General features: G+C 39.7%; 3 protein-coding genes across 4 annotated transcripts; 2 read left to right on the top strand and 1 right to left on the bottom strand.

Annotated features, from left to right (window-relative positions):
* Positions 1-319: 319 nt before the first annotated feature.
* On the top strand, positions 320-9,577 carry RpI135 (RNA polymerase I subunit Rpl135). Its single transcript, XM_043419932.1, has 15 exons — positions 320-482; positions 548-880; positions 1,152-1,391; positions 1,502-1,824; positions 1,951-2,210; positions 2,298-2,540; positions 2,728-3,005; positions 3,114-3,311; positions 3,445-3,552; positions 3,635-3,811; positions 3,917-4,131; positions 4,212-4,350; positions 4,430-4,586; positions 4,665-5,083; positions 9,325-9,577. Exons 1-15 carry the CDS (start codon positions 414-416, stop codon positions 9,535-9,537), a joined length of 3,372 nt encoding a protein of 1,123 aa, XP_043275867.1. The 5' UTR covers positions 320-413; the 3' UTR covers positions 9,538-9,577.
* LOC122411255 (major heat shock 70 kDa protein Ab-like) lies at positions 6,680-8,934 on the top strand. Its single transcript, XM_043419942.1, has one exon. The coding sequence runs from the start codon at positions 6,758-6,760 to the stop codon at positions 8,678-8,680; it is 1,923 nt and encodes a 640-aa protein (XP_043275877.1). The 5' UTR covers positions 6,680-6,757; the 3' UTR covers positions 8,681-8,934.
* A 2-nt stretch (positions 9,578-9,579) lies between the features above and the next one.
* On the bottom strand, positions 9,580-14,798 carry VhaSFD (V-type proton ATPase subunit VhaSFD). Of its 2 annotated transcripts, XM_043419943.1 has the most exons (9): positions 14,565-14,798; positions 14,012-14,093; positions 13,741-13,930; positions 13,391-13,609; positions 12,419-12,520; positions 11,412-11,702; positions 10,822-11,228; positions 10,616-10,729; positions 9,580-10,545 (listed from the first exon to the last, which is right to left on the bottom strand). In XM_043419943.1, the coding sequence occupies exons 1-9, from the start codon at positions 14,620-14,622 to the stop codon at positions 10,455-10,457; spliced, it is 1,554 nt and encodes a 517-aa protein (XP_043275878.1). In that variant the 5' UTR covers positions 14,623-14,798; the 3' UTR covers positions 9,580-10,454. The 2 variants fall into 2 exon arrangements, with proteins under 2 accessions (XP_043275878.1, XP_043275879.1); XM_043419944.1 differs by lacking the exon at positions 12,419-12,520 and having other exon boundaries at positions 14,565-14,797.
* Positions 14,799-14,831: the final 33 nt, after the last annotated feature.

The raw sequence follows: 14,831 nt of genomic DNA, 5'->3' as shown, positions 1-14,831 counted from the left end.
AACAAAACGCATCCACCATGGTTATTCCAAAATATTAAACCAATTCTCCCAAATCGTAAAAAATATATGAATTTACAGTACAAACAACTGTCGGTAATTTACCGAACGAGTAGAGTAATAATTATTTTTCTCAAACTACCGATGAGTTTTCATGGAAGAAATTAATTGCGAAAAGTTAATTCCGGTCGGCAGCGCGTTTACTAATCGAGTAAAAGTGAATAATCAACAGACGATTGTCGAACTTTTTCGGATAAACTTTTACCCAGTGAGTCTGTAGGCTGCTGGGTCCAACAACGACTAAATGATGGAGCCACTCGCAAAAACCCAAGCACGTGTTCGACGCACCGGAGTACAAAAACGTGTGCTCGAATTTTTTATTATTTACACCACAAAAATATTTAACTAATGTAAACATGTTGGTCGAACCCGTATTGTCAAATACCTCAGAAGATTTTGGGAAACCTGCTGAGGCGCAAAATCCTGTAAGTAAAATACCACCGCAAACAATTTTAATGAAACCGTCTAACCAAACATTATTGTTTATCAGCTCTTGCAGATACTTGGCAAGCCTCATATAGACTCTTTTAATTATATGCTGGACGATGGACTAGAGAATTCCATGAAAGAGGTATTACCGGTTCATTTAACTCTTGCCAACAATGACAAAATTGCACTTTGGATCGAAGATGCAACGATATATCAGCCCATGGCACCAACCGGAACAATCGGAATTAGAAATCACAAAATCTATCCGACAGAATGTAGGCAAAGGGGCTCCACGTACAAGGGCAAACTCATAGGCAAAATCGGGTGGTCCATAAATGGAAGACTACAAGAGCACATTGAAAAAGATTTGGGAGAAATTCCTATCATGGTTAAGGTAAATACTTCCGTGTCAGAAACCACGAAAAAAAGTTAAACCCATGCTCGTGATTCAATGACAATCCTATTTCAACCTCAAATATTGATCAATCATTTACTTGAGATTTTTGTGAATCATATATGCTTCTTTCAACAGGCTAATTATTTTATCAGATAAGAGTTCAAGGATTGCAAAGTTTTTCTCAAATGTAAATTTCTTTGATGTCACATGGCCCTGATATACATATTTTTTGTACAAGTATTTGACATTTTCTTTTCTATAACAACAGTCAAACCGTTGCCATTTGAATAAATTGAGTCCTGCTGAGTTGATAAAACATGGAGAACATGAACACGAATGGGGAGGATATTTTATAGTTAAAGGACACGAAAGGCTCATACGAATGTTGCTAATGACTAGACGCAATTATCCTATTGCAATAAAACGATCAGGCTGGAAAGGCCGTGGAATCAATTTCAGTGATCTGGGTTTACTGATTAGATGTGTCCGTGACGACAATACAGCCACGGTAAGCAAAATCATTCTTCATTTTTTTGAAAATATGAAATAATGTTGAGTCAAAACAAAATTTTTCAAGACTGAAAGTTTTAAATATAATATTGAAATTTTTGTTCACAGACGAACACGTTGCATTACGTGACTGACGGTTCTGCCAAGCTAATGTTCAGCCATCGTAAAATTTTATATTACGTGCCACTTGTCCTCATGCTCAAATGCCTTGCCGACGTGTCGGATAAATATATTTACAATGCTCTCATAGCAGGTCGGGAAGATGATGTTTATTACAAAGGATCGATTCTCAACATGCTACGAGCAGTACACGACGAAAATTTGCACTCGCACGAACAGTGTAAAGCTTATATGGGCAAAATGTTTAGAATCAAACTATACGAACTGGATCCTAACACAACGGACATTGAAGTCTGCGATTACATCGTCAAGTTCGTAACAATATTTTTTGCATTAGCCTGAAACAAATTACTAAAAAAGATCTTCATTTTTATTCAATTAATATTCTTCAAAATGTGAACTGTTTATAAAGGATTTTGTTGTTCCCCTTTTTCTAGACAATGCGTTGCCATCCACATCGACGATCCAATGGAAAAATTTAATCTCCTCATATTCATGACTCAAAAATTATTTACTTGTGCGGGTGAAAAGAGCGTAGTAGAGGGTGCTGATGCTGTGATGATGCAAGAATGTCTCCTCGGTGGACATTTGTATCTACAAGTATTAAAAGACAAAATGTCAATGTGGCTTACCATTATCAGAATGTTGATCACGAGACGAGCCAAAAGTGCGGGCAACGGGTACAAGTTGACTGTGTGTAAGTATTTTGATTCTTGAAAAAATCTCTCGACGAATTTCCACAATGTCGAATAAAAAAGACTCATTTAGACCTCCCAATTCACAGCGGAGATGCTCACAATTTTGAAACAAACTGGAACCTTCGAGAGCCAAATGGAAAACTTCTTGGCCACTGGAAATATCAAATCACAAACAGGATTGGGACTGATGCAGAACACCGGGTTAACTATTGTCGCAGAAAACATCAATAGAATGCGATATATGAGCCATTTCCGAGCCACGCACAGAGGCTCATTCTTTCAGGAAATGAGGACCACCGAAGCTAGACAACTGTTGCCTGATGCTTGGGGTAATGAAATTGTTCATTTCAACGAGGTTCCTATAAAAAACGATAAACATCCACGACAATATGAAAAAAAAACATGAAATTTCATTATTCATGAGACGAAATGGAGCTTTTTCATCAAAAGAGTTTTTTTGAATCGCTTCATTCTTGATCTAATATTATTACTGAATGGAAATGCATTTTTCAACAGGTTTCATCTGTCCCGTACATACACCGGACGGTGCACCTTGCGGTCTTCTCAACCATCTGACGATGAACTGTACCTTGACACGTCACCCCGATCCAAAATTGAAAGCTGCGATTCCTTCGGTTCTACTAGATCTTGGTATGGTTCCAATCAACATTGCTGACGATTGGAAAACTTCGTACACGGTAATGCTCGACGGAAAAGTCATCGGTCTCATGGAGGATGAAATTGTTTCGCGGGTTGTTGACAAACTTCGTTTATTGAAGATCGATGGAAAGCAAGTAAGTCTGAAGAATTTCCCACTGCCCTTCTGACGCACAGTAGAAGTGTACTGGGATGGTACAAATAAATTTATCGCAGAGAAATGACTGTACTGAATCATTTTCCAGGTTCCCAACACGATGGAAATTGTTTTGGTACCAAAGAAAAACGTGCCATCGCAGTATCCAGGTCTCTTTTTGTTCACCGGACCTGCACGCATGATGAGACCGGTTCTCAACTTAATTGCAAATAAAGTTGAACTCATCGGAACTTTTGAACAAGTTTACATGCACGTTTCCGTCACACCTTCCGAAGCCTACGAAGGCGTAAGAATATTTTGAATAACACAATTTTAGTTTATCGACTGCTGTATTATCATTCTTTTAAATAATACATTTTTAGTAAATTATGTCATGATCCCAACGAATCATTAGTGAAAAATACCCTTAACTTTTGCAGTTAACTACACATCAAGAGCTCGCTAAAACATCGTTTCTCAGCAATCTTGCTTGTCTCATTCCCATGCCCGATTGCAATCAAAGTCCAAGAAACATGTACCAGTGTCAGGTAAATTTCATTGTTGAGACGACAAAATAGTGTTTAATAAGCAGTGATGATTGAAATATTTTTTATATTTTTTTAATTGCAGATGGGTAAACAAACAATGGGCACACCTTGCCATACGTGGCAACTACAATCCGAGACGAAATTGTACAGACTTCAGACTCCTGGAACTCCATTATTCAGACCTGTGCATCATGATAATATAAATTTGGACGATTTTGCTATGGGAACTAACGCAATCGTTGCGGTCATTTCTTACACGGTAAGAGCTTTTTTTTTTGTGTCGAACGAAATTCTTCCTTTTCCATTTTAATGTTTCCTGTTCTCCAATAATAATTCAAACACGATCATTTTTCACTATATTCAGGGTTATGACATGGAAGATGCGATGATAATAAACAAATCAGCTTACGAACGAGGTTTGGCTCACGGCATGATTTACAAGTCCGAGTTCATCGATCTCAAAGATCCAAAAAGTTACTTTGCTCGTGATCCTGAGAAGCAAGAACTTGCAGAGAAATTGGAGCCTGACGGTTTGCCGAATCCTGGAACTCCGCTCAAAGACGGGGATCCTTATTACTGGTAATTGATTCGCGTTAAATTACATGAACGAGTATCCCCTCAACGTTTATCAGCGTATTTACCCACTTCCTCGGTTTTAGCATGTACGATGCTGAACAGTCACGATACGTGATTGGAAAATACAAAGGCAAGGAAGAAATTTTCGTAGATAATGTGCGACTTTGTGGGACGTTCCACAATCACGTGCCTCGACGAGCCTGCATAACATTCCGCGTTCCAGTAAATAATTCAAAAATTTCATTCATCAAAGGTTGCCAATGTCAAATATTTTCTGATTAATGAAAATCGCATCTTCCAGCGTAATCCAAGTGTCGGCGACAAATTCGCGTCACGAGCCGGACAAAAAGGTATTTGCTCGCAAAAATGGCCAGCCGAAGATTTGCCGTTCACGGAAACTGGTCTCGTACCCGACATTGTTTTCAATCCTCACGGTTTTCCAAGTCGTATGACAATTGGTAAGGGCTTCGAAAAAAATCAAAATTATTTTATTCTCCTCGATCGATTTCTTCCATTCAATTTATTCATTTTTTAAGCTATGATGATCGAGGTCATGGCCGGTAAATCAGCAGCGATTCACGGACTGGTACACGACGCGACGCCTTTCCGCTTCACCGAGGACGACACAGCCGTCGATTATTTTGGAAAATTATTAGAACTCGGTGGTTATAATTACTACGGTACCGAAAGAATGTACTCGGGCATCGACGGCCGCGAATTGACAGCAGATATATTTTTCGGTGTGGTTCATTATCAAAGGCTGCGGCACATGGTTTCGGACAAATGGCAAGTCCGAAGTACTGGTCCCATCGATATGTTGACCAGACAACCCATCAAGGGTCGACGGAGAGGTGGCGGCGTGAGATTTGGTGAAATGGAACGTGATTCATTGATATCTCATGGATGTGCTTTCCTGTTGCAAGATCGGCTGTTCCACTGTTCCGACAAAACAACGGTGAGTTCCTTTTCCAAGTCTCAAAATCTAATTTTTCATTTTGTGCATTTTCAACATTATAATTTGAGGGGTATGTTCGAAGAGGATGAATTTCTTGAAAAAGAAACCACAGAGTGTAAAGAAATATTAAAAACACACTCAACGATAGAAATGGAATACTCAATATTCAACGAGAAAACTCAAGAAATTCATTTTCTGAAAAAACACACCACTTTTTGGAATAAATGGTTCTAGCAATTGCTAGAAAGGGAAAACTACGTGGCGAAATTGCTGTTCTTCTCAGGAATTGTGAAAATTCGAAAATTTTTTTTCTCATTATCTCAATTGCTGCTGTTTCCGTATGCCTACTTTTGACCCGCCGAACACTTGAGATATTCTCTCACTTGGTTTACGTTCCCCCTCCTTCGACGCAGGTGTTTACTGCTCATTATTAGTGATAATGATACCGAATATGTTGACGTTTCCAGAAGCGAATAGAATCGTGTGGAAATATGAAAAACATTCGAAATTCCATTGATATCTCCTGAAAGATTGTAGATTTCTCTAGAACTTTACGAAAAAAAATCGAATATTGAAAAATTATTTTGATTATATAAAAGAATGAAAAATCAATAAAAAAATATTGAACCTCTTCATTGAAGGTCCGTCATAAATTCAAATCTGGAGTGCACACTCGAAAATTGTAAACTTCTAGATGCTTCTATGGTCAGATCAGATAAATCTCAAGAATTTTTCTAGATTATTCCAGAACGTTTGAACGGAGAAAAACTACGGTAGTTTGCATAAATTTGACGAATTTAGCTAGATTTATTTAAGGAATGAATAAATTTTCTGCAGAATCGCGATAACCTTCGGATCAATAAGCCCCAGAAATCTCTGGAAAAATATAGAATTCAGGAAGTTCCGGCTCATTCGAGAATGTTCGTACTTTATTTATGAAGATATTTCGAATACGATGAATCAAACAATTTTCCAATACTTTGCTACGAAATTAACGGCCTTGAATAAATTTAGCGACTGAGTGGAGCATTGACCGTGAAAAAAAAACAGTTCGCCACAGAGAGACGAGAACAAAACCGGGTATACAGGAAATACAATAACAAGGTCGACCGAGAAGCGCGTCGAATTTTCTCGGCGCTTCGATGTCGTTTACCTGAATTTTCACGAAACACTTTATAACATCTTCAGATTTATAAATAGTGCAACAAAAGACACGGAAAATCGATAAAACAACGAAAGTGTGGAATTTGCAAGAGTTTCATTGAATAATGAAAGGAATTTAGGGACAAATCGATTTGGCTGTTGCTCGTCGAATGTTCCCGAAGTTTCGATATCGTTTACTGTATTCACATAAAACACTTTGTAGAAATTTTAGGTTTATAAATCGTTCTAGAGCGGAGACAGAAAATTAATAAAACACTGAAAGTATCGAATTTACGAAAGTTACTTCGAGAAAAAAAAGGAATAAAGCATGAATTTATTCGGTCGTTGAGAGAAGGAACATTCGAGAGAGCTCCGTCGCAACGACAGTGGAAGCTTCTCGAGCGCGGTGGAGGGAGAAGGCCGCCGAGCGGGAGTATAAATACGAGCGGCGGCCGGCAGAGCGTCAGTACAATAATCGAAACGAAACAAAACACATTGAAAGAAGAAGTGAGGAGTAAAGTAGTGATAAAAATGCCTGCAATTGGAATCGACTTGGGAACCACATACTCCTGTGTTGGAGTGTGGCAGCAAGGCAAAGTGGAAATAATCGCGAACGATCAGGGCAACAGAACAACACCGAGTTACGTTGCGTTCACGGACACCGAACGACTGATCGGCGATGCGGCGAAGAACCAAGTGGCTATGAATCCATCGAACACAGTTTTCGACGCGAAAAGGTTGATCGGAAGGAAGTTTGACGACCCGAAGATCCAGAATGACATGAAACATTGGCCATTCAAGGTCGTAAGTGAGGGTGGAAAACCGAAGATTCAAGTGGAATTTCGCGGAGAAAACAAAAGATTCAATCCGGAAGAGATATCGTCGATGGTCCTAACGAAAATGAAGGAAACGGCCGAAGCCTACCTCGGTCAGAGTGTCAAGGATGCGGTCATCACGGTACCGGCATATTTCAACGATTCGCAGCGTCAAGCCACCAAAGACGCCGGTGCGATAGCCGGGTTGAACGTTTTGAGGATCATCAACGAACCAACAGCGGCGGCTCTTGCTTACGGTTTGGATAAAAACTTGAAAGGTGAGAAAAATGTTCTGATCTTCGATCTCGGAGGTGGAACTTTCGACGTGTCGATTCTCTCGATCGACGAAGGCTCGTTGTTCGAGGTCAAATCAACAGCTGGCGACACCCATTTGGGTGGCGAGGACTTCGACACGAGGCTGGTTGACCATCTGTGCAAGGAGTTCGAGAGAAAATTCAGGAAAAACCTCAAATCGAATCCGAGATCGCTGCGAAGGTTGAGAACAGCGGCCGAGAGAGCGAAGCGTACCCTGTCATCGAGCACCGAAGCTACCATCGAGATCGATGCCCTCTACGAGGGCCTCGATTTTTACACGAAAATCTCGAGGGCGCGTTTCGAAGAGCTGTGCGCGGATCTCTTCCGGGCGACGTTAGAACCTGTCGAAAAGGCACTGGCCGACGCCAAGCTGGACAAAAGATCGATCCACGAGGTCGTTCTCGTTGGCGGCTCCACTCGCATCCCCAAAATCCAATCCATGCTGCAAAACTTTTTCTGCGGCAAACAACTCAATCTCTCCATCAATCCGGACGAGGCTGTTGCTTACGGAGCCGCCGTACAAGCGGCAATTCTCACCGGCGAGGGTGACAAGAACTCGAGTCTCCAGGACGTTCTTCTCGTCGACGTCGCTCCGCTCTCGCTCGGTATCGAGACCGCGGGTGGTGTCATGACCAAGATCATCGAGCGCAACGCTCGCATCCCCTGCAAGCAAACGCAGACCTTCACCACGTACGCGGACAATCAACCGGGCGTTACCATCCAAGTGTTCGAGGGCGAGCGTGCCATGACCAAGGACAACAACATTCTCGGTAAATTCGAACTCAGCGGCATCGCACCCGCCCCTCGAGGAGTCCCCAAAATCGACGTCACCTTCGACATGGACGCCAACGGTATTCTCCACGTCACCGCCAAGGATACCGCGAGCGGTCGCAGCAACGACGTTCGCATCACCAACGACAAAGGGCGTCTGTCACGGGAGGAGATCGACCGAATGCTCGCCGAAGCCGAGCGTTACCGAGACCAGGACCAGGAACAACGGGAGAGAGTCGAGGCTCGTAACCAAATCGAAAGTTACGTCTTCTCGGTGAAACAGGCCGTCGACGAGAGCGGCTCCAAGCTCAACGAGTCTGACAAGAACAGTGTGAAACAACTGTGCGACGAAACCATCAAGTGGCTGGACAACAACACGCTCGCAGACAAAGAAGAGTACAAACACAAACTCGAAGAGCTGCAGAAACAGTGCTCTCCCATTATGACGAAAATCCACCAGGGCGGAGCGACCGCCGGACCCGGAGACTGTGGAGCTCAGTACAGACAGGCCAACAACAACTACAACGGACCCACCGTCGAAGAAGTTGATTAAACATCCAAAATCCTATCCCAATATTATCAAATTCATTTTTCATTGTAAATATTTCTTGAGACTGATTTTTTTTAAGTTTAACACATCGCATTTGAGAACTAACATCGGTTTACGAATACCGAACATGACAGATGATCATTGATTTTTCTGTAACTATTTATTATTAGAATAACAACCAGCGTAATCGATCATACTGTATATAAAGTCTACGCTATAAAACCTGTGATGTAAATAAAAGATAATTTTTTTTTTAATCCTGTGTTATTCATTTCGATGATCCTTTCCGCATGTTAAACTCGACTCTTGTATATTTGGAATTTTCATTCAAAACGTCTCGCTAGATTTTCTCGAAATTGTATCTACCTTCGTAGTAAAACGGTCGAAATCGTTTCAAAAATTTCCACAAAAATAGTCGAATGCTCCATTCAACAACTCTTGCCGTTGCTTGCAAAAATCGTATTTGGTACAGAGACCATTTGGAATAAGCATCACGAGCTTTCAAAACCGTCGAAGTGTCTTTGACAGCGATAAAATTCTCTTTCGTCCTCTTCGAAGTATTAACGGTGGAAATGGTTTATTCCAGTTTTCGTCTCAGGTCCGAAACAAAATCCATTGTTGCAATGAATTTTTTTTTTTTTTCATAGACTCTCGTGTGTAAAAAGTGTGGAACACTTCTGGGTCCAGTGACGGAGCTGGTGATGAACAACACAGGTTGGGGCGAGAGCAGGAAACGTTGCAGACTGTGTGGAACGGACGACAGTGTTAGAGAAGTCGACATACCCTACATATTCCGTTATTTAGTAACGCAGTTAACATCTTGTAACATAAATATAAAACTTGCTTTCACGGAGATTTAAATTGTTTGGAAATGCGGTGAAAAATAAATTTTTAAAGGAACATATTTTTGTTAGATTTATTTTATTTCTTCTTTTTTATTGTTTACGCGTTGAAACTTTCCATGATTGAACACGTAATTATTTATACTGAGAAATTTAACGTCAAAAACTAGGCTGTTTGAATGTGACGTTCCTCGCGGTATCAGCCAAAGATATATATATTTTGTATGTATATATTTTTTAACAATAATAACGATTCTCGTTTTATTTATTCGATATTAATACTTGACGAAATAAAACAACGCTTAGACTCATTTCTACTTACAAGAGCGTCACACTATTAATTATATTACACAATTTCCGTAACGCGCGGTCTCACAATCTTCGCTTTTTTTTCTCCTCATCGCGATTTAGTCCCAAATCTGTGCGCTAAAACGCCTTCGTATTGTTTATTCCTATACACAGATGCTCATCGAGTGTGTATTTACATATTTTCAACAATGATAAACTAAATGTTTTTCGACTGGATATTCGAAGGGAAAAAATTGAGAGGCGGTTTGTTTGTAAAAATAAAATAAAATAGGATTGCTGCGACACAAGCTCCGGAAGTACGTTTTGTTGGGGGATCGTTTCTTTTTCTATTTTTTTTTTGCGTTTAGATTTTCGGGGTTTTTCGTGTACGATCTTCTTCGCTCATCAGGTTTCTCACTCGCTACTTTGAAATTTGAAGGGTGACCGGTACGGGACGCAAATTCATGGAATGTAACGGGCGTCGAATTGGGTCCAATCGATTTATGGATTTTAAGCTGCGATCCACCCGGTGGTTGCGGACTGTAAGAACTACTAGGATTATATTTATCTTTCCTCGTGCTTCTTCTCTTTTTAGACGTTATTTCATGGTGATCTCGCACACGATGCAAAGTACTCGAAAAACGAATCTACGCTTTCGTCGGAACTTGCGTACCGGGTTTAGAACCCGAGGCTCCCGTTGTGCCAGTTTCTTTCTCTAGTTGTTTACCGAGATACTCCCTGAAAAAAAACGATTCGTTAGTATTGCTCATTCTCCTCGGCTCTGAATTCAAAATAATATAAAACTCACCAGTTATGAACCATCAGTTTTTGAACAGCGATGAGAGCTTCGTACCGTACGTTGGGGTCTTCGTGGCCAAGGAGTTGCATGACTCGTTGTTTGCCACCGAGTTGCTCGATGATGCTGTGGAAAAAAACGACGTCCAAAATAATTCATCAATCATTAAGGGAGATTAAATTTGCTTTTTTGCTGTTTATTATCGTTGAAAAACTTACTGCTTGCCACGAGGATAGTGGCGAACATATTCCCCGATATCGAAAGAAGCTACGCTCAGGACCAACGGATCTTTGCTCGTCTCAAGCAAATGAACGAGGATACGTAACAGCTCGTAATTCTTTTCGTTCAAACGACTCGCGTTTTCGCGCCAAAATTTACTGGATTTGTGAACAGGCGACCATTCCAGACGTCCCGATTTCACCTGGGTCGAATACTCGTCGAACGAGCTGAGATCCTGCACCGACGCCTGTAGCTTATCATTCAGGAATTCAATGTCGCCCGTGATATCCTCGTCGTCGAATTTGCGTTGACTGAGAATTGACAGCTGCTTCAATACTTTGCACTGTACCATAGCGATGCAGTGCTCCTTCGCGACCTGATTGTCTTCCACCTTTTCGATCAGATTCTGTCAAACGAAATTCAATTTTTTAATATTTTAATATCAAATTTTCCAGTTTTTCCAAAGCAAGGAACAAAAAATATGAATAAAAAATATTTTAGAATAAAAAATAAAGATAAAAAATATTCTGTGCAGAATTTTTTCGTAATAGAATCGACAATGAATAAAATTAAGTCGAAATTTCCTTACTCTAAAGACTGCGAGGATGATACGAGTGACCTTCTCCTTGGCCGAGTCGCTGAGTATATCAGCAAGAATCGGTATCACGTTGAATTTGTTCATTTTCTCAGCAAGCAGGGGGTTGAAGGTAAGCACCCAAAGGCAGAAGATGAGCTGATATTGTACTTGGAAGTTGACACGTCCTGAGAGGACACTTAGAAGCGTAGAAATTCCATCGACCGAGACGAATGCGAAACGATACTCGTCGACACGCAACATCATTTGCAAGCATCGAGCCACCGATTGAATGTACTCGTTGTTCTGTATGGGGGAAAAAAATTCAATTTCATTATCTGCCCTTTCAGCATCGAGATTCCTGGTCATTAAACTTTTTCGTTAATAACTTTCATTCATTTTTACCAATAAGTTCAAAGTTTTTTCTAATCTTTCATGGGACAAAATTATATCTCGAAACTTCAAACGCAATTTAAAAAGTAAATTAAACAAAACTCAAAATTTGTGGCTTTTTATTTATTTCTGAAATGAAATATTTCGATATTGAGTTTCTGCAAATTTGACATTACTAGGAAACATGGTTCCTCATAAAAAAAAAAGTGAAACAATTCCAATTGCAAAATTCATCCAAAAATCCATTTTTTTCATACAGAAAAGAAAATACTGCCTATTCTGTAACTGAGCAGTGGCATTGATGTGAAACTTGTAAGAAAATGATACCAAAATAATTCGATTTTTGAAAATAATTAAGTATTATCCAAATACTTTTAATATAGTGCAGCTTATCACTGTAAATTTCTATATTATATCTAAAAAAATTTAGTAATAGCTTAAAACTAGAAACAATTTTGTTTTTTAAGGTGTGAGTGCTAGTTCCAAAGATCAAAGACAATACGAGCGAAAAAAATCGTGCAATAGTTTGATAATACGCTTAAAAAAAAACTATATTTCACGATCGAGCAACGATTTCGTTAAATAAAATTCTTTTTCTTCATTTTTTATGGTTTTTCAACGGAACGAACCACGTTAGGCAATTCTTGGAGGTCAGTTGCCTCTCCAAGCTCGGCTGGTGGGGTGTCTTGCGCAATCTCCGCATGCAAGCTCGACTCCTGCACGGCGTCAAACTAAAAAACAACCCCCGTTCGATCGTCGATAACATCTCCTACGATACGCTTTTGCTAGGAAACCAACGACAAGAGAAAAAGAGAGGAAGACAAAAAAACGAGAAAACAAATTCCGTGAACCCCCGCGAAAAAGCAACGTGGCGGTGCTGCGATAACGGAGTGATCGAGATTCGTCGGAGAGAGAAAGAATTAGAGAGAAACTTAACTTGGTCTGAGGGGGGGGGGGGGGGGGACACTGAAAGAAAACCGAAATTAATTTGGTCGAAATATTGAATTGTTAGTCAATCATTAAACCCCAATACGCGAACTATCTAAATTCTACACAAGCGAATATCAAGCTAGAAAGCATGCAGAGAAAAAGCGATATTTTACATGAAATTCTATTCAGTATTTCCGCTACCTCCCAATGAAAATTCATATCTCATCATTTGAATAACACTAATAATTTTTTAATTGCGTTCTCAGGAAAATTTGTTGTTTTTAACAATTCTAAAATAATTCAACTAATTCGATTCACTACTGTGATGTGATCTTCAATTTCGTTCAATGGGCATCTTTATCTGAAAATCTAGGATTCTTGAGGGTATGTCTTGAGTATATCGAATGAGATTCGTGAATTTTCATTGTAAAGGAACCGATCTCTGATATTTCTACGTTCTAAGACTACTGTCAAAATGATTATTCGTCAAATATTAAAAGCAAATAACCTGAAACAAACAACGAATTAATCGTACGGAGTACCAATCCACTAAAAAAAATTCACAAGAAATACAGAGAAGTAGAGAGATAAAAAAATTTCATACAAGATTACATCGTAACAATACGAATTTACGTGCGAGCTGTTGATCGCCCGATTCGTTCATGACTTACGCTCAGCTTCAATTGATCCTTGAGCCACGTGAGATAAAAGTGTAAATCAGTTTTTTCCATGAGTTCGTGACTCCAGCACGCGAGTTTGGCGATTATACGAGAGGTCATGTTCATGATGAAACCGTCCTGTCGGTTCAGTAAATTGAGAAAAGGGCCCCACACCGATTCGCGCTTGCGAGTCGAATGTTCGCGGAAAATTTCGACGCGGCTCCGGTCTTCCTGTGCACAGAAAATTCAAAAAAGCGATTTTACGAAATGTCAAACTTTCTCAAATGATCATTGAGATTTCAATTGTACCGAGGCGTTTGGCAAAAATTGAGCACAAAGTGCGATGAACAAATATGATTTACCTGGAGCATGTCGTCGATCATGACAAGAATATATTGAATGGTTTGATCCTTCGAGACATGGCCTAAAAGATTAAGAAATGTTTTTGCAGCCTGACCAGGATTTTCTTTCAACTTGGCATCTTTGGCTGCCGAATCGTTAGTGTCGAAACCAACGATAAACAGATAATCTTCTTGTGATATCATCTGCGACCTGACAAACAAAAATTATCCTCCAATCATTCTGGAACAAGAGCACGACACAGTAAAATTGCATTTAGATAAAAGACATTACTGCTGGTACGATTGCCAATTGATGCGCTGATTTCTTATGTCCGCAGCCTGCTGCTGCAGAGCGCTGGTTGCCGAAATAATATCTAAAGCATTAACAATGGTTTTGTGAGTTCTCATTTCGACTTTCTATCCTGTTTTTGTATTTATGAAGTTTTACATTTTCTAATGAAAAATTGGGTATAATTTGGAAGGATTTACTATGTTGGTGCGAAAGTATTGAAATTTGTGTCATTGTAATAGAAGAGAAATTCGTTTATTCGTTTTTTTCACTCGATTTTATTTCTCCGATTACTAAAGGTACGTGTATAAATAAGAAAGTAAAATAATGTTAATTTTTATTCTTGAGATAACTAAAAAAAGAATAGGCTTATAGAGTATTGAATGAATATACGAGAATTTCAAGTTTTCGTAATTCCGCAACAAATATGAGGACATTCTAGGATTTAAAATAAAGGGAAAAAAGATTTAATAATAAATCTGCGATAAAGTGGGGAGTGGCATAGTCATGTGTGTTCTAAAAGATTCTCGTGAAGCAGTAGCAGACAAACAATTACCGGTTCTCTCATCTGGCAGAGCAGGAATAATGTCGTTTATACTGGCTCGAACGGCCATCTCGAGATATCTTCGTTCTGTCTTTTGAAAATCGTTGCCTTTTCAGTCTGAATAAATCGCCTTCAAAATTCTTTCACTTTATCGCTATTTCACAACTTCGTCGGAGCTCCGAAAATACTAAAGATGAATTCGGTCCACCCTTGATTCAGCTGTTCGATCACAAGACCTGATGACTTCAGTGCTGCCACTGCACGAATGGAAACTTTCCC

This window comes from Venturia canescens, chromosome 5, assembly GCF_019457755.1.
Source record: "Venturia canescens isolate UGA chromosome 5, ASM1945775v1, whole genome shotgun sequence".
Lineage (NCBI taxonomy): Eukaryota > Metazoa > Arthropoda > Insecta > Hymenoptera > Ichneumonidae > Venturia > Venturia canescens.
This window is presented reverse-complemented; position numbering and strand designations above follow the sequence as displayed.